At 37.5% G+C, this 25,758-nt stretch overlaps 1 protein-coding gene across 2 annotated transcripts in view; it reads left to right on the forward strand.

Annotated features, from left to right (window-relative positions):
• NEIL3 (nei like DNA glycosylase 3) overlaps positions 1–25,512 on the forward strand; it is a 44,540-nt gene extending 19,028 nt beyond the window's left edge. Inside the window, exons 5-10 of one of the 2 annotated variants that reach the window (XM_040966214.1) lie at positions 2,280–2,354; positions 4,899–5,065; positions 15,067–15,236; positions 16,584–17,004; positions 23,179–23,353; positions 25,129–25,512. In XM_040966214.1, coding sequence (XP_040822148.1) covers positions 2,280–2,354; positions 4,899–5,065; positions 15,067–15,236; positions 16,584–17,004; positions 23,179–23,353; positions 25,129–25,308 — 1,188 coding nt within the window. In that variant the 3' untranslated portion in view covers positions 25,309–25,512. Of the gene's footprint in view, positions 1–2,279; positions 2,355–4,898; positions 5,066–15,066; positions 15,237–16,583; positions 17,005–23,178; positions 23,354–25,105 lie in introns of both variants that reach the window. The other variant, XM_040966215.1, reaches the window with a different exon arrangement.
• Positions 25,513–25,758: the final 246 nt, after the last annotated feature.

Below are 25,758 nucleotides of genomic sequence, written 5' to 3' on the forward strand. Positions count from 1 at the left end.
TGTTTTTAAATGATCTTGTTACTGTTTCTGTGGAATGATGGGAGTGGAAGTCAGCAGAAACTAGGAATAAATGATCAGTGAGGGCATGGAAACACAATTGATGATCTTTGTTAAAATAGCTAAGGCTGGTGTGAACACTGTTAAAGTACTAGAGGAACACTTGCACAAGAAAGAGTTTACTGTTGGTTTTTTCTTTTCATTCATCTGCAGAATCATATTTACTTTTTACAGAAAACAAAACAGAACAAAAAAAGCCCCAGCACTGAATGATGAAAAGTAAAGTTACATTTTTAGAAAGAAAGTGATATTCCCTAGGGCAAGGTTCTAAGGCTCAGAGAGGCTGGAATGCAAACCCAGAGAGAATGCTTCATATATCCCCATGTTATGATTTGTTGGTGTTAACTATAATAAGTTTTAACTCCCTTAATTATATCGTGTTTATTGCTTAAGTTACTTTTTTAAAGGTTAGTTTATTTGAAAGGCAGACTGGCAGAGAAAGAGTTAGAGATGTAATAAACAAGATCTTCCCTCTGCAGTTTAACTCTTACGATGGCTACATTGGCAGAGCCAGGCTTGGCTGAAGTTAAGAATCGACGACTGTACTGGGTAGCAAGGCCCTAAGCACTTGGGACATCATCTGCTACTTTCCCCAGTGCGTTAGCAGGGAGATGCATTGGAAGCCAAGCAGCACACCCTCCCACAGCCTAACTTGCTGAACCATAGCACAACCCCTGTCATTTCTGTTTGTATAAACATTCACTGCCAAGATTCTGCAAAAGTTTAAATTCAAATGTATAGAGATCAGATTTTAAAAGAAAGTAGTTACTAATGTTTCTAGATTCAATCTATTTTATGTCACTTAAAATGTGCTAGTTTAATATGGCAATACTGAAACATATTGTTAACACAAATGAGAATTTTAAAATCAGTTAGCTCTCTGTATAACACTCTAGGGAAGTAAAAATGCCCTGGGTATTGGAGTTACCCTGGATAAACTTAGAATTAGCTTTTAACTATCTATCCAACCAAAGTTTTACCTAATAAAAGAAAAAATATTACCCAGAATGTCTGAGGTGTAAGAACTGAAGTTTAGCTTGTTAGCATCCCAGTAGCACATGGACAGTTATTGAAGAAGTATGGTTCAATGGTGCAGGGTATGTTATTACGATGTGTAAGATGTGGTGAGAAATAAACGTCTTGGAACTACAGAAATTTCAAACTTTAAACAATTCAAGAACATATACTTTTAGAAGCACTGATAGATGATTTTGGTTTTGATACTCCTTTATAAGCTGCCTTTTATTGTATGTGTGCATGTTTGTGTGTGCGTGTACACACATTCATGCGTATCCCATTGGGATAAGTCACTAGTAAGGATTTCGTTTGGTCTTAACAATGAGAGCGCATAGGCCAAATGACAATTTTGCAAGGGTTACACTGAGATTTAGCTTAGGCTTTGTGCAAAAACATTCCTCAGTAAGCTCTTTTTTTGTATGAGTTCTTCCATCTTTTCACAAGTACTTTGGTTTTCTTAATCAAGCTATTATTTTAATACAAACATGATTTTACATATTTGTTAGGTACAATGTGAAATTTCAGTACTTGCATAAAATATGTAATGATGAGATTGGCATAATTGGCATATCTATCACCTAAAACATTTATCATTTCTTTGTGTTGCAAATATTCAGATACCTTCTACTAGCTATTTTAGAATATTCAACTAACTGTTGTCAACTGTAGATAGCTATCTAACTGTTCCATAGAACATTAGAAATAATTTCTCCTATTTCGATTCCTCTGCCCCCGTACCCGTTAACCATTATTTGTCTCCTCAGGTTAACACATACCCCCAGCAAGCTATGGATATATACTATGTCATTAGTACATATAAATGAATGTATCATGTTATAGCTTGATATTGGTCCTGATGGTCATCTATTCCTGTGCCTATATTTTCTTCCCTTCTTTCTATTTACTTATTTACTTAGTCTTTTCAAGATGCCTGTTAGATAATGTTGGAACTTTAAAGATGTCTGACATGTAATAATCAATAAATGTGTCACTTTAGAGCTAAAATTTAAAAGTAACAATGGTATTTATTATCAATAACACTATCAAATGTAAACTCTTACCCCCAAGTAGATATATAAAAACAGAATTCTAGAAAATATGCATATATTTAAAAATTTTTTTATAGTCCTTAACAGAAATGTCAAGAAGTAAGTTTTTTTTACAATGAACAAACTAAGAAATTCTAAGTTGTTTTCCCTTTCAAGGTTTGTCAGTTAACAGATAAACAGATCCATCACCTTGTGAAAATGACACATGATTTCAGTATTCTCTTTTACAGGGTAAGAGCACAATTTTTTCTCTTTTATTTAGTTATTGATATGTATATATGGTGAACAAATTTTATGCATATGTCACAGTATAGATTTTGGAACATAATGATTTACCTACCCTCCTTCAACTCTCAAACATGCTCTTTTTTTTTTTATTTCTATTGGAAATGCAGATCTGCAGAGAGAAGGAGAGACAAAGATTTACATCTGCTGTTTCACTCCCCAAATGGCCACAAAGGCTGGACCGAGAGGTGGATAGGAAGTAGAGCAGCCAGGACACGGACCTGTGCCCATACGGGTTCATGGCACACGCAAGGAGAGGATTTAGCCATTGAGCCATTCTGCCATGCTCCCTTCTCCTCACTGATTTTTCTTTTGTTAAAAAGAAAATTGCAATGGCATGATTTTATTTTAGTTGGCCTTGCAATCCATGCTTAAGTAGGAATTCAACAAATAGTAAGCAGAAAAAAAAAAAACACCGTTTCTCAAGATATAGTCACAAGCTAGAAACAATAGTCAAATCTCAAAATCACAGCTTTGCTCTTATAGATTACTTTTTTTTTTCAAGTATGGTTGAACACTGGTTTCCATGTTCATTTCACCAAAAATATGAAGGTTGTATATAGCCATCTAGTGGTAAGACTATGAAGGTACAATAAGGCAGTATGACAGTTATGAACGTAATTTACAACCTGTAATTCTACATCGTAGGTCAATCCAGACTTGTTCAACTGAAAGAATGTTAAATAATTTCCATACTTCTTTATGTTACATTGGGAAAGTTGTGTTAGTATTTCACTTATACTATTTTTCAAATTTTGAACACATAAAATATAAAATTCTAGAGTAGTATTCTACCTAGTATTAGGTAGACCTAATACTTGAGGGCAAATAAACATTAGCCCCATTCAGCCTTCGCATTGGGCCATCTATGTGATTTAGATGATTTAATGTCATTTGTGTTTCTTTATCTGCAAGATGGAATACTAATAATTCTCTAACACAGAGACGTTTTGGGGGGAATGAAACAAGTTCTTGATATGCTAATATGTAAAAATTTAAGTTTTATGTATGCAGGGCCAGTGCGAAGGCGTAACAGATAAATCCTCTGCCTTGTCGCACCAGCTTCTCATACAGATGCCAGTTCTAGTCCTAGCTGCTCCACTTCCCATCCAGCTTCCTACTTAATACTTGGAACAGCAGTAGAAGTATACTTGGCTCAGTCCTTGTGCCCTTGTTCAAACTGGGAGACCTGGGAGAGGCTCCCAGCTACTGGATTGCAATTGGTTCATTTCTGGCTATTGCAGGCATTTGGGGAGTGAACCAATGGATGGCAGATCTCTCTCTCTCTCTCTTTCTTTCTCTCTATGTAATTCTGCCTTTTGAATAGAAAAAAATCTTTATTATTATATATATATATATGTATGTATGTATGCATATAAAAGGTTCAGTAAAACTTTTTTAGGACTTCTAAAAATTATTTACTTAAGATAAGGAGATTTAATGTAGTTCACAACAGAGATTTAGGCACACTTTTTTTTTTAAACAAATTATGATTGATACCTATTTTGCCTCTATTGTTCATTTTCTGAATTCCATTTTCATGGATTTTTTAAAACTATGTTCAAAAAGTAGATGCCATAGTGTTCTTCATTAATTGACCTAAAGCATTAATAAACCTTTTGCTTTGTATATTTGTCTGCCTCGAGTAAATATGGCTGCTTTTAAATTATATATGCTCATTTATTCTTACTGAAAAGATGAGTATGGAAAACTGCCTCTTTTTTTACTCCAATTAAATTGGGTATGTTAAAACTTCCTTAAATTAATGTCAGTTGTTTATGTAATGTTCACTACACACATAGTCAGCCACGCTCTTGGCCTTGGAATGCTCACTGCTGATGTCAACCCAGAATATTTCCTTTGTAGGAACTGCAGATCGGGTAGAATAAGTAAATGTATGACAGAAAGCAGAACTTAGATTAAATGGAGCATGCTCTGTGCTATGATGTATTAGAATTTTTACTTTCGTTTCTAGTGAATATGTAAGGTTAAAAAAGAAAACAAAATGTCCTTTGTCAAGTCATCAAAGGAGAAAATCTCCTTTGAATTTTGTGAATTTTATGTCACAAAAGCAAGATTTTTGGCTGCTGTAACTGAATGAAGAGCTCAGAGCTAAAGCTAATCTTTTTGTTTTAGACATATAATTATGTTTAATTAAAAGAAGAACTTTGAAAGCATAAAAGATATTTAAAATATGAACTTTTATATTTCATTTAGATAAAGGGGCAAAGTTATGCAAAGAACAATTTTGAATAGTAATAAGATAAAATAATGACTTAATTATTTCATTTATATCTGATTTAACACGCATTACTGAATGTGGTCAATATCTTTTTCTCTGATGAAAGACAAAATTTTAAAGACATGTATAAACACATGTAAATTCTTAACAGGTAATTTTTAGAGATGACTTTCAAGAACATATTTTTGTCTCTTTAGCAAGATTGCTTCGAAGATAACGTTGTTAATTTGTCCTTTTTTTTTTTCCAGTGTCTCAAAAGGGGATTGCCAATCTCAAAACACTTTAAGGTTTATAAGCGTCCCAATTGTGGTCAGTGCCATTGCAAAATAATTGTCTGTCGCTTAGGAGAGAATAGTAGAATGACATATTTCTGTCCTCACTGTCAAAAAGAAAATCCTCAACTTGTTGACATATGGTAAGAGATGTAATTTAAAGCAATATTATTTACCTCAATAATCTAATAGGTAGAGTCTGTATGGGTTTATTTTGATTCACAAAATAAGTTGGGTGAAAATTTTTCATAATGAAAAATACATATTATGCAAAAACTAGATACATTTTAAAATTGGTTTTGTACCAAAATATGCTCATACTTTGAATTTTGTTTTTATGACCTTTACAAAGTAATCCCATTTATGTAATAATAAACCAAAAATAACAGAATAAATATGAGTCATTTTAAGACCTAGATAATTTCCAGGAAGCTATATAGAAAATTCAGGAAGAAAGATTGGGCTAGGCTGAAGGTAGGGACCATGAACCCCACTGGGGCTTCCCACGTGGGTAGCAGGTTCAAGTCCCTGAGCCATCATCTGCCACTTCCCAGTGACCAGGGATCTGGATCAGAAGTAGAATGGCCAGATGTGGGATGCGGGGATCCGGAGCAGCAGTATAACCCACCATGCCAATGTCCTGCCCCAGTTAGGACTAGTTTTATAAATAGGATCACAACTATTTCATGGAGTCAGGCTTATACAGGCTTATAGTCTTCCTCCTTTTCATGAACAAGAACTATTTTTCAAAACATTCATACATCAATGTAGATTTCTTTGACCAAAAGTTTTTTAAAGATTTATTTATCTGTATTGAAATGTCAGATATATATAGAGGGGGAGAAACAGAGAGGAAGATCTTCCATCCGATGGTTCACTCCCCAAGTGACTAAAATGGGCGAGCTGAGCAGACCCAAAGCCAGGAGCCATGAGCTCTTCCGAGTCTCCCACACGGGTGCAGGGTCCCAAGGCTTTGGGCCATCCTTGACTGCTTTCCCAGGCCACAAGCAGGGAGCTGGATGGGAAGTGGAGCTGCCAGGATTGGAACTGGCACCCATGAGATCCTGGCATGTGCAAGGTGAGGACTTTGGCTGCTAGGCTACCTAACCAAGCCCAAAATTTCTTATTCATTGCTTGCAAACACATGCCTAGCATAAAGTTCCGTGTCCTATTGTCCAGATAAGTTCAGTGGCCTCTTGGGGAGACCTTCTATGGTCTGAAGATAGGTCTAACAGAGTAAAGATCCGGTCAGTTAAAAGCCCCAACAAGGCCTCAGTATCATTATACAACATTATGGAATTAATTGACATAGTATTGGGTAAACAATATGTTAAAAATAATGCAAGTTCCATTCTTCGAGACATCTGGGTTGAGACAGTATCAATGACAGGTTCAAAAAATAACAAACAACCAAACAAAAATTACACGTTAAATCAAGGCAAACATGTGGTATCTAATCTTTTGGGATTCACTCATTTCCCTTAGCATTATAGTTTCCAGTTGTGCCCATTTAGCCACAAAGAACTGCATTTTGTTTTTTTTAATAGCTGAGTAGTATTCCATGGAGTAGATGAACCAAAGCTTTCTTATCCAATCTTCTGCTGATGGGCATTTTGGTTGCTTCCATGTTTTTGCAATTACTGATTGTGCTGCAATGAACATAGGGATGCATGTTGGTTTGTCGTAAAACAGGTGTTTTGGATATATTCCTAGGAGTGCTATTGCTGGGTCATATGGTATGCAGATTTTGAGTTGTTTGAGTGTTCTCCAGACTGATTTCCATAGAGGCTGTACCAATTTGCAGCTCCACCAGCAGTGGAGTAGGGTTCCCTTTTCCCCGCATCCTCGCCAGCAGGCGTCGTTGGTGTTCTTGTTTATGTGGGCCAATCTTGCTGGTGTTAGGTGGTACCTCATCGATGTTTTAATTTGGATTTCCCTTATTGCTAGGGAGCTGGAACATTTTTTCATATGTTTGTTTGCCATTTGGATTTGTTCCTTTGTGAAATGTTTGCCCATTTCCCGTGCCCATTTCTTGAGTGGCTTGTTCGTTTTGGTTTTTTGGTTGTTTTGAAGTTCTTTGTATATCCTGGAAATTAGCCCCCTATCGCCTATATCGTGTGCAAAGATCTTCTCCCACTCTGTGGGTTGCTTTTTTACTTTGTTGATTGTTTCCCTTGCTGTACAGAAGCTTCTTAGTTTGATGAGGTCCCATTTGTTTATTCTGTTCTCAACTGCTATTGCTTTTGGTGTCCTTCTTAGAAAGTTGGGACCTACTCCTAGGTCTTGCAGGGTATTTCCTACATTTTCTTGCAAGAGTTTGAAGGTTTCTGGATGTAGGTTTAGGTCTTTTATCCATGTAGATTGGATCTTGGTGTATGGTGATAGATGTGGGTCTATCTTTTTGTTTCTACAGGCTATCAGCCAGTTGTCCCAACAACATTTACTAAAGAGGCCTTCCCACTTGCTTGAGTTGTCATTGGTCTTTTTGTCAAAGATTAATTGGTTGTATTTGTGTGGGTTCCCTTTTGGAGCTTCTATTCTATTCCATTGATCTTCCTTTCTGTCTTTGTGCCAGTACCAGGCTGTTTTGATAACCACTGCTCTATAGTATGTCCAGAGGTCCGGGATTGTGATTCCCCCTGCTAACTTCTTATTTTTCAGGATGGTTCTAGCTATTCGTGGTTTTTTGTGTTTCCAGATGAACTTTTGAATCATTGTATCCAGTTCCGTGAAGAATGTTTTGGGCAATTTGATTGGAATTGCATTGAAAATGTATATTGCTTGTGGCAGTATAGACATTTTAATGATATTGATTTTGCCTATCCAGGAGCACGGGATGTTGTTCCATCTTTTGAGGTTTTGTTCAATTTCCTTTTTAAATAGTTTGTAGTTTTCTTCGAATAGGTCTCCTACGCTTTTGGTTAGATTTATTCCCAAATACTTCATACTTCTCTCAGCTATTTTGAATGGTATCCTGTTGGTTAGATTTTCTTCCATCTTGGTGTTATTTGCGTACACTATGGCTGTTGATTTTCGTTCGTTAATTTTGTACCCCGCCACTCTGCCAAACTCTCGTATAAGTTCTAGCAGTTTCTGTATTGAGTCTCCTGGTTTTTCTATGTATAGGATTATGTCATCTGCATATAGTGAAAGCTTGACTTCTTCGTTTCCTATACGTATGCCTTTGATTTCTTTTTCTTGTCTTATGGCCTCTGCAAGTACCTCTAGGACTATGTTGAATAGCAGTGGTGATAGCGGGCACCCTTGTCTTGTTCCAGATCGCAGTGGGAAGGGTTCTAGCTTTTCTCCATTCAGTATGATACTGGCGTTGGGTTTTTCATAAATTGCTTTGATTATGTTGTGGATTTTCCCGTCTATGCCTACTTTGGCTAGAGTTTTTAGCATGAAGAGGTGTTGGATTTTGTCGAAGGCTTTTTCTGCATCTATTGAAACTATTATGTGGTTCTTGTTTTGCAGTTTTTGGATATGGTTTATAACATTTATGGATTTCCGAATATTGAACCATCCCTGCATTCCAGGGATGAATCCTACTTGATCCGGATGAATGATCTGTCTGATGATTTTTTGAATTCTATTGGCTAGGATTTTGTTGAGAATTTTAGCATCAATGTTCATCAGAGAAATAGGTCTGTAGTTTTCCTTCTCTGATGGTTCTCTGTCCGGTTTTGGGATTAAGGTGATGTTGGCTTCATAGAATGAGTTTGGGAGGGTTGCTTCCTCCTCTATTGTTTTGAAGAGCTTGTAGAGGATTGGGGTTAGTTCTGTTCGGAATGTTTTGTAGAATTCTGTAGTGAAGCCGTCTGGGCCTGGGCTTTTTTTCGTTGGGAGATCCTTGATGACTGTTTCAATCTCTACCTCGGTTATGGGTTTATTTAATTCTGCAGTTGCCTCCGGACTGAGTTTTGGTAGGTGGTGGGAGTCCAAGAACTTTTCTATTTCTTGGTGGTCCTCAAATTTGTGGGAGTACAGTTCTTTGTAGTAATTTCTAATTATTTTCTTAATGATTGCAGTGTCTGTTGTTATGTTGCCTTTTTCATCTTTAATGCTATTGATTCTCACTTTCTCTTGTTTTTTTTTGGTCAATCGGGCCAGTGGAGTGTCTATTTTGTTTATTTTCTCAAAAAACCAACTTTTTGATTTGTTGATTTTATGTATAGTTTTTTTGATTTCTATTTGGTTTATCTCCTCCCTTGTTTTGATGATTTCTTGTTTCCTATTGTGCGTGGGACTCTTCTGCTGCTGTTTTTCCAGATCCTGGAGGTGTGAGGTTAGTTCCTGTATTTGGCGTCTTTCTTGGGCCTTGACATGCGCTCCGATTGCGATGAATCTACCTCGTAGCACTGCTTTGGCAGTGTCCCACAAGTTTTGGAATGTTGTATCAGAGTTTTCATTGGTTTCCATAAATTTTTTGATCTCATCTTTAATTTCTTCTCTGACCCATTGTTCGTTTAATAGCATATTGTTCAATTTCCAAGAGTGCCTATACTTCCTGGGGAGTTTTGAGTTGTTGATTTCCAGTTTCATCCCATGGTGGTCTGAGAGGGTACATGGTATGATACTAATGTTTTGGAAGTTGTTTAGATTCGCTTTATGTCCTATCATGTGGTCGATTCTGGAGAAGGTGCCATGCACCGCTGAGAAGAAGGTATAGTCTGTGGCCTTAGGATAAAAAGTTCTATATATGTCTACTAAGTCCAGTTGTTCTATTGTTTGTGTGAGCTCTGTTGTTTCTTTGTTGAGTTTTTGTTTCGTAGACCGGTCCATTGTTGTTAGAGGTGTGTTGAGATCGCCTACAAGAATTGTGCGGGTGTCTATGTCTTCCCTTAAGTCTGTAAGTAATTGCTTTACGTAAGTAGGTGCATTAAGATTCGGTGCATAAACATTAATGATGGTGATTGCTTCTTGATGGATCTTTCCTTTCACCAGTATAAAATGGCCTTCCCTGTCTCTTTTGATGTTAGTTAGAATGAAATCTATCTCGTCTGAAATTAGGATAGCTACCCCAGCTTTTTTTTCTCGTCTATTGGCGTGAAATATCTTTTTCCATCCCTTCACTTTCAGTTTCTTTGCATCCTTTCTGGTTAGATGCGTTTCTTGTAGGCAACAGATGGTTGGGTCTTGTTTGATGATCCATTCTATTAATCTCTGTCTTTTGATTGGTGAATTTAGACCATTTGTGTTGAGAGTTAAAATTGAGAGGTTGCAATTTTGTCCTGCCATGTGATTGTGTTGTGTGTGTGTTGTTGCCTATGTAATTGTCTTGTTCGTGTGGCCTTTAGTTTGGAGACCTTCTTATTTGCCAACTTTGTTTGTGATTTGCCTCCTTTTTGTCCGGGACTAGCGCATTTCTAAGGAGACTTTGCAGAGCTGGTTTTGTGTAGACATATTCTTCTAGTTTTTCTTTGCTATTGAAGTATCTGATTTCGTTCTCATATACAAATGAGATCTTTGCTGGGTAGATTATTTTTGGTTGACAGTTGTTTTGTTTCAGGACTTGGAAGATCTTTGTCCATTCTCTCCTTGCTTGTAGGGTCTCTTCGGAGAAGTCAGCAGTGATTCTGATGGGTTTTCCCCTGTATGTGATCTTTTCTCTACTTCGTACTTGTCTCAGGATTCCTTCTTTGTCTTCATTGGAGTAGAACTTGAGCACCGTGTGTCTGGGTGAAGATCTCTTTGGATCATATCTGTTGGGAGTTCTCTGTCCATCCTGTATGCGGGGTGGATTCGTGTTCCAAGTGTTTTGGAAGTTTTCCTGTATAATTTCATCAAGCACTGCTTGCATCCCAGATTCTCTTTCTACTCCCTCGGGGAGGCCGATGATCCGAATATTCAATTTTCTAAGGTAATCTTTCATCTCTTGCATCATTTTATTAGTTTTGCTGAGGTTTGTCTCCAGCTGTTTAATTCGCTGGGCACCTTCATTTTGTGTGTCTTCTGTGTCAGAGATCCTTTCCTCTGCCGCATTTATTCTGTTGATGAGGCTTTCAATCTTATTATCTTGGGCATCCAGTTTGGTTTTGATTTGTTGTATTTCGGTGATTATGCGGTTCTGGAAGTCTTCCAGCTTTGTGTCCACGTCTCTGAGAAATTTTAGCATTATTTTCATCAATTCCTTTGCTGGTAACACGTCCATGTCTTCATCTCGTATCGTCGATATTGATAATGGCTTTTGGCCCTTGTTTGGTGGGGTGCTGGCTCTTTCATCTGGAGCACAACTCTTTCTGGTGGTTTTTCCCATTGCGTTGGTGTATTCTGGTGGGGCAAATGGACCCGTGTGTTGAGGGGCCGTCAGGTGCTTTCCTGTAGAGATTGGAGCCTGCAGGCGTGGTGTTGCCAGGCGTGGTAGTTTTCAAGGCACCGTTGGTGCGTTCTCAGGGCCCGGGGCTGTAGAGCACCACCTTGGGGGCCCAGTGGATTCCAGGCACACTCTGGGCACCTCTTCTACAGGTGTGACACCCCAGGGCGTGGAGGGATGGAGGCGCTCTCTGGGTGTGCCCCCTGCACGGGAATCCACAGGGCTTAGAAGGTTTTATGTGCTTTCTCCCTGCGTTCTCCGTGTCAGGGACTGCAGGGTCTTTCAGAGCCCACCTGGTGCGTCTCCCACACACGGGACTGTGGGTGAGGCACTTTCCAGGCGTGGCTCTTGTGCAGTGAATCCACCACTCGTGGTGTGTGGGTGTTCAGAGCCCCTGCTCCCGTGTGGCTCCCCCACACAGGCCCTTAGCGGAGGAGTGGCCCAGGCGCCCTGTTATAATGACTTCACGGCAGGTTCGCACCGTGTGAGTATGGTGCTGGAGTTTTCAGAGCTCTCCTGGTGGGTCGCCCACACTCAGAACTGCGGGATGGTAGGCGAGGAGTGAGCAGTTCACTCTATGGGAGTGGTACCTGCGTGTCAGGGACACACAGCGCTACACTTCCCAAATCTCAGAGGTCTCCTGACACCTGACACCTGCGCTGCGGAGGCGGCTGCTGCAGGCGGGGCCGCCCAGTCCGCTCGGTGCAGCGTTCAGAGTCCTCCCGGTCCTCCACCAGGCGGGGTGTGGGGGACTCCAGACCCTTGCCAGCTGTCTCTGCGCACCGAGCCGCACTGGCCCCCTCAGCGCAAGAACAACCGAGGCGCCTTCCCAGGGCCCCTTCAGCCACCAACACCACTTATTCTTATAAATCATTAAATAAACGTTATTTATCATGTAACAGAATTGTCAAATTTAGAAGTTTTTTTGAATCTAGGTTTTCAATGATTAAATGTCCCCTAAGGGAGACTTAGGGTTACTCATGAGCTAAGAAAGGCCAAACAACTCTGCAAATGTTGTGAGCCATGTAATTGAGCTCTTTTCTAACTTAATTATACTTTATATATTATCAGCATTCAACATAAGATTTTGAAAAACTGGAAAATAAATGTATGCATAATTTTAAAAGCTTAAAAATCGGTGCTGTTTATTCTTAGATTTTTCTATGACTAATATTTTCTGTTCATTTTCTGGGTGAGTTTTTTTTATGTTGACTGATTTCGTCCTTTTTATTTAATGTCAATTCAAATTATGTTAAAAAAATCACAGTAGCAATGGTCTAAATCCTGATGGTCCTTTAGCTGCTGAAAGCTCATTCACATCCTTCCTGAAAAATTCCCCAAATTTTGCAGTTTTTACTGATTAACTCACATTTTAGGAATCTTTATCATTTGTTGTTGGTTCTCAATTATATGCTAGCATAATTTGTATATTCGTGCTTGGTTTATTTACTCTATTCGTTTCTGCCATGTGCCCAATGTTGGGAATTCAAAGACAAAAGAAAATACAACCCCACTAAAGTGCTCAAGATCCAGGTAGGGCATAAGCGAATAAATAGATATGATTAGAACACAACGCTGAGGTGCTGGTAGGTTGGTATGGTTATACTAATGGGAATGAGATATAAAAGGGTGAACCCTTAACTCCACCAGGGACAGGGAAATCTCTCCCAAAACTGAAGTTTGAATTTAGTGTGGAGGAAAATGGGAATTCATCAGGGTCAAGAGCTGGGAGAAGGATTTCCTGGAAGAGAAAGCAGAGGTGTGCAGGGGAAACTACCTGTATTTTGTTCTTTTAAGAGACATGTTCTCTTACAAGGCATCTAGTTCAGAAATGTGCTGGCAGTTGATCACCACTTCATGAGAACTGAGTGCTGTTTGCGAAGCAATTCTTAAGGCAGGTTCGATCGGGCACAGATTTTTTAGAATGGAGCTATTAAAAGGAACTTAGGATAGCTTAAGCTGAATCTAAAGGTTACTGACTCAGTAGGTCTGGGAATAGGTCTGAAAATCTCCATCTCACAAGTTCCCACATGATGCTGCTGCTACTGGCCTGATGATCTGCGAGAAGCGCAGCCCTTTCATCTTCATTTGGTTTAGATTCTGCACCTCTCCCAAGCAGTTTTTGGTTAGGGATAGGGTGCTTTTTGACTTTTCTGACTTTGCACTCAGAGTCCTAATGACTCCAGAGCAGGAAATGGAGCGTCATCTCTTGTTCCCTCTTTTTTACTTGAAGTGATCGAGGCCACCCTCCAGCTGGGTGCTGAGCAGCTGTGAGGAGGTGCTGGCCACATACAGACCTTGCATGGAATCCTGGACTCATACACTGGCAGTATTCTCATCCTCCAGAACATGGCTTGAATTATTGGGTCCATTCTCCATGCTCCCTACCCTGGCCTGTTGGACACACATCATAGCCTTCATAGAAGGCTAAGTATCATTAGCTTCATGATAAACCTGCCCCTGTAACAGTCTAAGATTTTCTAGTGGACTAGATATTGGAAGTGAGGAGGAAGAATGTTAAAGACGACTTCAAGGATTTTGGCCTGATGAGTGGAGTGTATGCTGCTACCATTTACTGAAGAAAAACTAGTATTCTTGCAGAATGGAAGTTCCAAAATTTTATTCGCAATCATCTCCCATGACTGCTGTGATGAACTGCAAAATGTTACAAAAGACAAAACATTACTTTTAAAAGTCGAAGAACTCATGTTCTAATAAACAAGACCTTTTGCTTTTAGTTGGAGGAGGATTTGCAGTTTGGAATGATGGAAGGAATCCATGACCGCTGTGGTTGTGTAACATGATATGCTCTGCAGACCCACAGCTGTGTGTTAGGCAGAAGGACTGTGTCAAACACAGAGGCAGCTTGTGTTCAGTGATCTAAGCAGTTTAGTAAAATAACTGTGGTTTAAATGTGTAGCTAAAATCCAGTGTAGATTTTGTTGTTTGCTTATAAATTTCATAATTAAATATGCAGTGACTATTAGCTGTTGGACATAGAAGAGTTATATGAAAGGGAATAGCGCAGTGGTAGATAACTTTTTCATTATTATAGATCAACTAATTGTCATGGTTCTGTATCTATAATGGATACTGTAAAGACATTTTAGAATTTCTAGAGTTATCAGTGTACATGAAATTACATAAACCTTTTCTCAGTGTCCTTTCAGCACTCTAAGCCTAACTTTTTTTCCCCTGATTTCATTGAGTAAACATTTTAGTTTTACTTTAAAGAAAAAGACTTCCTTAAAACTTTCCTTAGGAAACACTTCCTTGTGATTATGCCAATTCTTTTTTTTTTTTTTTGGCTTGTTTGAATATATATGCACACCGTTATAACTCCAAAGAAAAAATACTTTATTTAGGACTAACAGTAATCAACCTGGCCCAAATTAAAATGTTTTATTTTTAATATGATTGGAACTTGTAAGCAATAACAAACAGATAGCATTGGGTTATTGATGGTTCTGTTGTATTTTCTAAAATAGTCAAGGCATGAGCAGAATGCTTAGAATCAAGTCCTACCTCCACTATTGAATCTAGTTTAGTGAAAATGCACCCTGTCCACTGGGATGGCCTATGCAATTGAGTCTCTGCTACCCACATAGGAAAACCAGATTGAGTTCTTAGTTTCAATTTGGCTCACCCCTACTAATCTGGACATTTGGAGAATAAACCAATAGATGGGAGATCTCGCTGAACTTTTTTTTTGTCAGTCTGTGTATCTATCTCTTGTTCTCTCTGCCTTCCAAATAGATAAATATTCATTTTATTAGAGCAAGGCAATCATAGCAATGTTAATGATTAATTTTAAAAACCATTTTATAGTGAATTGCCAAGTAGAAATACTCTCATTGGTGGGACATCTAGCAGACAGGATGATCTTACAGACTGTGTGGCTCGGAAATCTGAAGAACAATGGGCCTGTGCTGCCTGCACACTGATAAATATGCCCTCTGCTAAAGCATGTGATGCTTGCTTGACCTCAAGGCCTGTTGGTAAGTCAGAATTTTGATTTACAGTTTGTTACATTTCAAAGAAATTTAATTATATAAAGTCAGGAATATATCTTGCTCGATCCTCTGTTCTGTAACTCAGTAAAATGTTGTCTCTCTTAAAAGGTTTATAGGAATTGCCTGCTTTTGCCTGTAAATCATGATAATATTTTGTTGGATGTATTTTTTTTTAACAGGGAGGCAAAACATGCTTGTGTTAAAACAGTATGTGCCTTTGTATCTCAAAAAACTGAGATGATCACATCTGTTCTCTACTGTTTCTAATGAATTATTCAATAAAGCTTTGTTTTATGCAGATTTCAGCAACTTTTGAGTTTGTTATTCAGTCCAAGTGTTTCATAAATTGAAAGGGAGGATTTCTGTAAGAATATCTTTGCAGGTGGAATAGAAAATGCTGATTTTTTTCTCTTCTTTATCCTTCCTACCCCTTGTTATTAAAATCTTTACACAGACAATTGTACTGATTTCATTGAAATCCTTCAAAATAACTCTTTATAGCTTACAATTTCATGCGTTTAGAGAATGTAAAACCTCAGAGCAAACCTGTGATTAAGAACCATCTCATTGATGCTGCTTCTATTGTAGTCTTGGAGTGTTATTTCTTTCTTCAATTAGAGATGAGAAAGTTCGTTCTTGACTTATGGACCCCAACTTTGTGTTAGCTGTCATTTTGTGTTTTGTTCCCTGGGCCAGAAAGGCGGGCATCACCCCTTGCACAGCTTTGCTAATAGCAGAAAGGATTGAATCTCCTATTTCTATTCCTCCTTCTTCTAGATCATTTTCAGAGAAAAAGAGCCCTTGGAAACCCAGTCTTCAGTTTCCACATTTATTGCTTACAGCATTCTGAAATGCCTTTACATGTCTTAATTAACTGTTTTCTTGTGAATTTTTCTGAAAGTGACAAGCATCCATCTTAGTTACAGTTTGCAAAATATTATAGATTCCACAATCCCAGGGAACTTTACAGAAACCCACATATTTAATAGTGACTTTGAAATCATCTTTGTTTTAATAAGTCTCATCCTGTAGGAAAGATCTGCTATTAACAAAACCAAAAAAACTTTCAAATGCTTAAGCATAAAAACAAATATAGATCTTTGCTAATGCCATCTTGAGGGCCTATAAGTTGTTAATATTTTGTATTATAAGTAATACTTCATTTCCCAACCAGAGTTTGATTAATGATGACTTACCCAAGCTAACATGATATTATTTAAGCTATGTATTATTAAACCATAATAAAATTAATTAACCTTTAATCCAATAAGACATCTCAAATATCTAATTGATTTATAAAAGTATTTTGGAATAATTTATCTATTTTTTCAGATTCACTGTTCAGGAATGAAGAAAACTCTACTGCCTTTAACAGTTTGGTAAAGTATCCTTGTAATAGCTTTGGAAAGTCACATTCGGAAATCAAGATCAACAGGAAAACTGCATTTGGAGCTACAACCCTTGTCTTGACTGATCTTACCAGTAAATCCAATACTTTTGAAAGAACAAAAAGCCCAAATCAGACACTACACGGGGAATTTCAAAACATGCTTTCTACTAACGTTTCTTTTAGTGAGGCACGACACCCCTCTAAGGAGAGAACAAACTATATAACTCAACCATCTGACAAAGTGAACATAGCACCAATGGTCTTCCCTCAATCTAAATTATTCAGTTCTGCACATAAAAAATTGAAAACAACCCACTACGTATCCCGAGACCTTCAAAGTTGCAACCCTGGATTTTCCAGCAGGTATGATGATTTTAACCTTGGTCTTTATGGTATTTACATTAAGCTTTAAGAGGATTAAAAAAAACACTGTCCACTCGTAAGGAAGTCAAATTGATTCTGTAGACATAAATCAGATGCTGGAAAACTGTCAAAGCGATTTGCTCCTTTCTCTAGATTATGGTGTTAAAGAAAGGATTGAGAAAAAAAATGGGTTTTTGTACATGTATGCTATTTTTTTCTGACCATAATAGTATGCACTTATACAGAATACTTGAAGCATACTGGAAATAATAAGAGGATGTATTTCAATTATTCAGCCATTTGAGTTTATCAATCACCAGTTTTAGCAAGTTTTTTTAAAAAAATATTTACTTCCAATGAATTTAAGTCCTTTAAAAAGGAAATTTTTTGATAAAAATTTAATATCTTATATTTTAAAGATAGGTCTCTGATATAACTTTAGTGACATTTCTGTTAAAGGACATAACTATATCTCAAACAACACTGTGAGATAATGTTCTTTATTTCAACCAAAAAGTCCAAAAGCAACATTATTCCTTTCTTATATGAAATGTGTAAGTTATAATTACAGCTAATGAATACTACATAACAAGATATATTTTATGAGACAAGTAGCCTCACATCTAGAAAAAAGATCCTAATTGCTGTCATCATACAGAAATTTTCATAAATGCTATCATCCCTTCTTCAGAAGCTCCTGAATCAATTATTTTGTTCTGTTTACTTTCCCCACTTTGTTTCATCCCTTCGTCTGGGCTTCCTGCCACTCCCTGACTTGATGCTGCCATCAAAGAGAAACCTTTCCCTATACATTCTGTTTTTTCAGTTGCTTTTTTTCCTCTAAACAGCAGGCATGAAACAGATGTCTGGCACAGTCGTCAAGGTGCCGCATGAGATGACCACATCCCAGCTCATATCCCAAGTTGGAGTTCTTGGGTTGTAGTCCTGTCCCCACTTCCAGTTCCAGCTTCCTACCACTGTATTCTCTTCAAGCAAAAGTAACAGCTCAAGAGTCACTGCCCTTGGGTCACTGCCACCCATGTGGAAAGGCCAAAATGAGTTACCAGCTCCCAGATACGGACGGCCTTTTGCCTGGTTCAGACCAGATTATTGAGAGCATTTGAGGGGTGATATGCATATCAAATCTCTCTCTCTGTTTCTCTAACTCACAAATAAAATTCTACTCATAAATAAAATTGAACAGCAGATGTCATATACGTAGCATTTTTAAATGAAGTGAAGAATGAAGGGCCTTTTCCTCACATATATTTTCTTACTTGCCATTGGGAAATAGAGAGAAATCTCTTTGGGTTAAAATCTAAAGCAGTTGCAGACTGAATACTAATTACCAACTTTTCCTCTCAATAGTATTTTATTGTTCATGGGAGCATTGCACCTCTAAGCAGTGGGAAGAAAGATCACTTAGTGTTCACTCCTAGGAAATCCTTACAACTGGTTTCATAAAAATTGAAACAGTTTTTGCTCAACAGATGCATTCATCATGAGGTTTTTTTTTTCCTCCCAATGATTTATTTTTATTGAAAAAGTCAGATTTACAGAGAGAAGGAGAGATAGAAAGCCAAATCTTCCATCTCGTGGTTTACTCACGAAGTGGCTGCAATGGCCAGAGCTGAACCAATTTGAAGCTAGGAGCTTCTTCCGGATCTCCCACAGGGGTACACGCCCCAATGCTTTGGGCCTTCTGCTGCTGCTTTCTCAGGCCACAAACAGAGAGCTGGATGGGAAGCAGTTGTGGTATGAACCAACACCATATGGGGTCCTGGCACATGCGAGGAAAGGATTTAGCCCCTAGGCTATAGCACCAGGCATTATCATGAGTTTTTTGTCCACATGAAGTCATCATCAGTTAAGCTTGATGATTTATCCTTGATTGACTTTTCCAAACATTTTGTCCAAAATCATTTAAGGATAACAAAGTGTAACTTCTGTGGCTGATACAATTTGAGCTAAGCTGTAGAATTTGGACTTGGAACTGAATAGAGAAATATACCAACATTTCACCTAAATCCTATCAGTGGCTCATGATAGCAGTTCATAAAGGAGTTGGCTAAGGGTGCTTTGAGTTAAGAGGCTATCTCTTCAGACAAAATCATTTTGAATAGGTTTTTTTGTTCTGTGGCTTAAGTGTGAAGAAGTAAAAGTGATCATTTAAAAATATTGTGCCATTCATTGTGCCTAGGATGATATATCTTGGCATATTTTTATTTCCTTAGTGGCTTATAGAAAATCTCAGACAATTTAACTAATGAATTAGAGATTTTAAAAAAATGAATGTAACCTTTAATTTAAGTGATTTTTTTCATAAGCCATTAGAAGTGGGATCATATGATTACTCAACAGTGCACAGTATAACATGGAGAGGCTGCAGCATATGTGTGTATTAAATATAAGACCACCAGGACTGAGACTGCACAATCAATCAATATCAACTAGCAGAATAAATGTCAAGTGATGAAATAAATTCACCCAGCAGCTCTTCTGCACCCAGCTACTTTACAAGGAATAAATTGCAAATTACTGTCATTTATTTCATTTTTCTTCTTGTCTGGCAGCTACTGTGTTCATCCTGTGGACAGGATGCCTAGTAGAAGCTCATAACAATACTAAGAGAGCAGGTGGTCCACTCAGAATTTATAGGCAGTTTATTTTTTCTTTAATTGCTATAGGGTAATTAATTACACTGTTGTTCTCTTAATGACCAATCCCATCACCGCAAGATGCATGCTATGATAATAAGACATATTTCCAAACTTATCTGTAAAGATAATTCTGAATATCGTCCAGCTCTTGGATTGTAAATTGGATGGTTGAACAAATTTTCATCTAGTCCAGAATAATTGTTAATAATAACGAAGCTTTTAATCTGGTTATTGTGTGCATTTTGAAGCACTTTCAAAGAAAGCATGTGTTCTGCATTGAAACTTTTCCTGACTTGATGTAAAGCCTCACATAGATGACTGAAATGACACTAGATCAATCTTTAACATTTCTCTTCTCTCATCAGGGGTACTGAAAGGGTCATATAATCACCACCGCAACTACTTACACCCTCTTGTTTCTGGGCTGCCTCTTACAGTTTTCAGTCCCTAAGGATTTCAGAACTATGTGGGTCATTTAACTTCTGCTCTATTTTTTAAAGATTTGTTTCAACAGGCAGAGTGATAGAGAAAGGGAAAGACAGAGATGCTTAATCTGCCGATCCACTCTGCTGCTGTGGGGCTGGGTCAGATGGAAGCCTGAAGCCTGGAATGCCCTTCTGGTCCCCCTAATGGGTAACAGGGTCCCAGGTACTTGGACCATCTTCTGCTGTTTTTCCTGGCACATGTGCGGGCAGATGGGTTAAAAGCAGAGCAGCTAGGACTCTGAGATGGAATGCCAGTATCACAGGCAGTAGCTTACCCACTGTGGTTTGTTTTACTCTTTGAAATAATCCTAGATGACATAATAGACATTCAAATAGGCTTACTAATTAAAAAATGTTTTCAAGCAACATTTTTATAACATTTCACCCTATCCGCAAAGTAAATTAAACTGTGAGGAATTCACCATTGAAAAAAATATTCACTTTAAAATTACAAATCTCTGATTGGCAACAGTCTGTGTGTCTTCTTGGTAGTGTTTATCTGATCTCTGTTCAATTTCATTTTTTAATTGATAACTGTGTTGAGAATCTTCAATGCCTTAAGCACTATTTCTACTGCTAATGACCTGTCTTTCAGCAAACTTCAGCCAGAAAGATCAAATCCAGTCTACCAACTGTTCAAATAAAAATCTGTAGCCATTTGATTAATTATACTTGATGACTGCAAATAACAGAATGAAGTAGTTGCAACAGAAAGCAATAGAACTATGCATATAAATGTGTGTTGTTAGAAATGTTTGCCAATCCATAATCTTTTACCAAGCCCTGTTCTATGATAGCTCATTTGTAACGCAGTATTTATATACCCATTGATGATTCTAATCATCAAAAAGTGAAGATATTCTGTATATCAAACTTACCCAATGAAAGGTTATGCAATACGTAAGTTTTTAAGTAATAATTGACACAAAGAGAAGTCAAAATGTTATCATTTAATCAGAACCTTTAATTTTCCTGGAAAATGTTTTCTATCATAAAATGAAGATTAGTCTGTGCATGTTTAGAGCTGATGTGATTGCAGGCGGCATGAGTAGTTGGTTACTTTCACTGTTTCCCAACTTAATGTGCATAGGAGTCACCTGGGGATCTTGTTAAACACAGACTCTAATTCTGTAGGTGATCTGGAGCAGGGGCAGATAATCCTGTATTTTTAATGAGCTCTCAGGTGATGTTAATGCCCCTAGTCAGTGGGCTAAGAGCTCTTGTGAATATTTATTCTTTACACCAAGGAAGAAACCAAATGGAAGACAAAAATCAATCAAAAGGTAGATGTGTTCCTTCTCTGCTTGGTCCTACCCTCTGCTTTTGCGCCTCTTCCCGGAAAAGCTTTACCTAGAGATCAGTTTTTAGCCTCTCTTGGATAATGTGCAACCTGGAAACCTCCAGGTTGAAGCAAGTGGATTAGACAACATTTAAGTGATTGTTATCCAAAACAGAAACCTTTAAAACAATCCATAAAACTTTTTATGTGTGCAGAGTTTCAATTAGGAAAGTGTTTCATTAATTTCTAGTCTTTATTTTTTTTTGTCTCAATGTTTTAAAATTATGAGTTGCTTCCATTTTGAAATCTGTTGATCTTACCCAGATACTCAGCTTCCCTAGAAGTTAAAATTTTAATGTTGCCCCCTCTGCCCTGGACTGGTGAGATGGAAGGTTGTGGAAGAGTACATTGCCTCTCTTCCTTCTTCTTTCTGATTTGGTATTACCCACAGTTCTAAAAGACAAGCCACCAGCCCTACCCTGAGAGAGGGACCAAGGAAAAGTCGCTAGAGAAATGTTCAATTATACTGATTTCATTAGCCATGCCTACAGCTGCCTTCAGTTTATAAATGGCTGCTGTATGAAAAGCTTCAAAACCTGCACTCAGAATATTTGAGGCCACGCAAACGATTTCAAGGCAGTATATTTAAGCATCTGTTTTATAAACGAGTTTAAACCAGTTTAGACACAAATAAAAAAATCACGTTCTCTGCACATTTCAATTAGATATGATGCCTGGAGGCATCATTATAGAAACAAGTGTGTGGGAAAAGCAGCGCACAAAGCAGAGAAATGAACAATATCTTTGGTTTTTAAGTTTTTTTTTTTAATTAAAGATATTTTATTCTTTAGAAATGCTCCCCCCATGAGAAAGAATGAACTGTTTTTTCATTTAAAATTTTAAAGGGGAAAGACTTCTGGTTTTAATTAATGTGAACACTTTTTTGCTTCAGATGGCTTATTAAAATTCTAACTCTTAGAAAGGCATTATTAAAATATGCAAAATATAGAAAATTAAAAATAATAATGAAACTTCTTTGTAAGAAAAAAATTCAGCTTACGCAGCTACAGTACAAGGCCAGCTTCTGAGATTACTATGCTGTTTTCAGAGTTAACCTCTCAATACTCTTGATTCTAATTACAGGGGAGAGTATAATGTCCCTGCTAGATTTAGGGAATACTTGCTTCCACTCATCCAGGAAGCCTGATTTTTTTTTTTTTTTACAGTTTGACTGCAACTATTTGGTAGCCTTGATCTGAGAACATAAACGCTGCCAGCAGACACTGGGAGATCTCAGTGATCATTGTTAGAGAAAATAAGGTTGTGGCTAATTGCTCGGAGTAAGGAGGACAATGTGACAACTGGGGTTTCTGAACTTGAGAATATTTTTTAGGAACCAAAAGTAGACAAACTAATGTTGAATATAAGAAATGAGTCAAAACATTAGACATGAAAATGAGGAAAATTTGACGAATTGAATGTATGATTCAGTTACTTTTGCTCTTTAGAAAATTTAGATTATGTGCTTGGATACATAGATAGCATTGAAAATAAATTAGAATTACCCACAATAACAAAGAATTTTAAAAAGTAGTCATTTGTGTGTAATTACCTGAAACAGAGCCTGTTGTTCTCACTTTTTGATACAATTTCTTTATACAAGTAGAATGCTAATGTGTGGGGGTGAGGTGGTGTGAGTGATGCCGTTAACACTAGTATGCTACAGTTATTTTGTAACCTGTCATTACAGTGATCTTCAAATTAATACAACAGATGGTCCTTGTACCTTAAATGCCAGCACTCCTCGATGCAGTAAACACAACCGCTTCTGCGTTCTCAGAATTGTGAGAAAAGACGGTGACAACAAGGGAAGGCGGTTTTATGCTTGTCCTCTACCTAGAGAAGCACAGTGTGACTTTTTTGAAGTACGTGTTACAACTTATAAAGCATACTATAGTGTAATTTAATGTTTTTAAATTTGTGCATTTTTCAATGTGTTTGAGAAGAACCACCTTGCACACAAACATACACTCAAACACAAAGAGAGAGGGAGAGGATCTTGTATTGTTGACTCACTCTTCAAATGCTGGCAATAGTTAGAGCCAGGCTAAGATGAAGCCAGGGTCCTGGAATTCAATCTGGATCTCCCATGTGAATAGTGAGGCTCCACCTGCTGCCTCCCGGGGTATTCACTAACTGAAAGCTGGAATTGGAAACAAAACCAGATCTTTAACTCAGGGGCTGTGCCACAGGCTGCAAGTGTTCCATACATAATCCTAACTACTGTCCTGAGTGTTGCACCTACGTTTTCATCATTAAAATTTTTAAAAAGTGCCTTTTTTAAACTGTTGTTCAACATTTTAAATTGCTTTAGCCTTAAATTTTTGAATATGGCTGAATAGCCACATTAGCATTCAGTTTAAAGCGTGAACGTTGAATAACTTAAACTTTGAATTCAACTGAAAACAGTCAACAAAATAATAAGTAAGCAATTACTAGGCCATATTTTATTTGTAATCACAGGCATAGAAGTGTTGCAGTTGGTTTATAAAGGCAGAGGGGTATTGACTAACAAAGACTGTAAGACTTATGTAGCTCAAAATCCACGTTAGACATTTGTTTGCCCTGAACTCAGTGGGTTTATGCACTGGTCCACAGGAACAATAATTTGCACTCCTTGCATGCAGTAACCAGAGTGAACTCTACACAAGTTTGACTCCTTTTTTGTTCGATCGGATCATAGAAGTTGATCGTACTTTCTACAGTCCTCCAAGTGACCAGTGTCACCAGTCTGTGTATCTAGATGCATGCTTTTCCAAGTTTTAGTGCTGCAACAACGTAACAGTCTGGTTGGGCTTTTAAGAGAACAAAATGTCTCCATTGTGATACCTTCTTAAGAAATTTCCCAGAGAAAATTTGATAATGATTTTTTAGACCAGAAGTAGCTATTCTGCTACATTTGCAGATTTCCTTCTCTAGAAGCTTTAGTAGATGTCATGTGGAAAATAAGAGAATAGTCTCCCTCATACCTCTCCTGAGGCCAAAACTAATATGAATAGCACAATGAAATTTGCCCAATTCCAGGCAAGTCCCCATGGATTCATTCTTTCCTTTGCAGGAGTAGGGAACCCTATTTCAGACATGGGCTATTTGGATATTCATAACATCATTCATGGGCCATAGAATTATCAACTTAAAAATTAACCTGCTGTAGATTTATTGAATTGCAGTTGCCTTGTCAGGGCCAGAACAAATGACTGATTTGGCAGCCTTCTATGGCCCATAGGCAAGACTTTCCCTACCACAGCCAGCGAGTTTAGTATTAGAATCATGACAAACCTTTGATCTCACAGTGTTAACTAAAACAGATGGATATAGCAGGGACATTACTATCAGCCACATTGTGGTAGTTTTCAATTATTCATAAACTGAAAGAACTGTAAATATTATTTAAATAGGTGAAAGCTCAGAAATACGGCAATTGGCTGTAGGTTTCCAACAAATTTGAGAAATCCTTCTTATAGCATGTAAGCATTTTTAAAGGCAACAACTAATGAACTGTGTCTGTTTTACAATGCCAAATGAATCCTAACAGCAGTGAAGAGAATACGGTACTTTATAATCAGGTGAGCCCAAGTTTAGTCCACACATGATTGTAACTTCCCATCTTTTCACAGTCTCATCTTTTTCCCCCCCGCAGTGGGCTGATTTGTCCTTCCCGCTCTGCAACCATGGCAAGCGCACCATCATGAGAACAGTGTTGAAGATCGGACCTAATAATGGGAAGAATTTCTTTGTGTGTCCTCTGGGGAAGGAAAAACAGTGCAATTTTTTCCAGTGGGCAGAAAATGGGCCAGGAATAAACATGCCAGGGTGCTAATATTTTCTCTTTCTCTATCTGGCATTTGATATCTTCAAACTGTGTAAAATGTTTAGTCTTCTTTGTTTAATTGAAAAATGTAGAATACCTATGGTATACTTAAAGTTATTACAATGCTTAAAGCTTTTTAAAATGTTTAACCTTTAGTAAATATTTGTTTTGTCAGATATAAAGTATATTGAATATAAAGTATATATTTAATCATCTTAATAATGACAATAAAGTATTTTTAGCATGCTTTTGATGTAACTTCTTTGGACTGATTTATTCTTGAACATGACTGTGTAACACACTATAATAAGATACTGTGTCGTAGTGAATAATTTTCCCAGGTACTCTTGAGAAAATATATATGTATATGTATAATATTAATTTGATTTTTTTTTTCTTAAAGAAAATTTAAGAAATGAGGTCTCAGGGCTCCTGTTGAGGTATAGTGACATCTCAGTA

Source organism: Ochotona curzoniae, unplaced genomic scaffold, assembly GCF_017591425.1.
Source record: "Ochotona curzoniae isolate NIBS_2020 unplaced genomic scaffold, NIBS_Ocur_1.0 scaffold_4505, whole genome shotgun sequence".
In the NCBI taxonomy this organism is placed as follows: Eukaryota; Metazoa; Chordata; class Mammalia; order Lagomorpha; family Ochotonidae; genus Ochotona; species Ochotona curzoniae.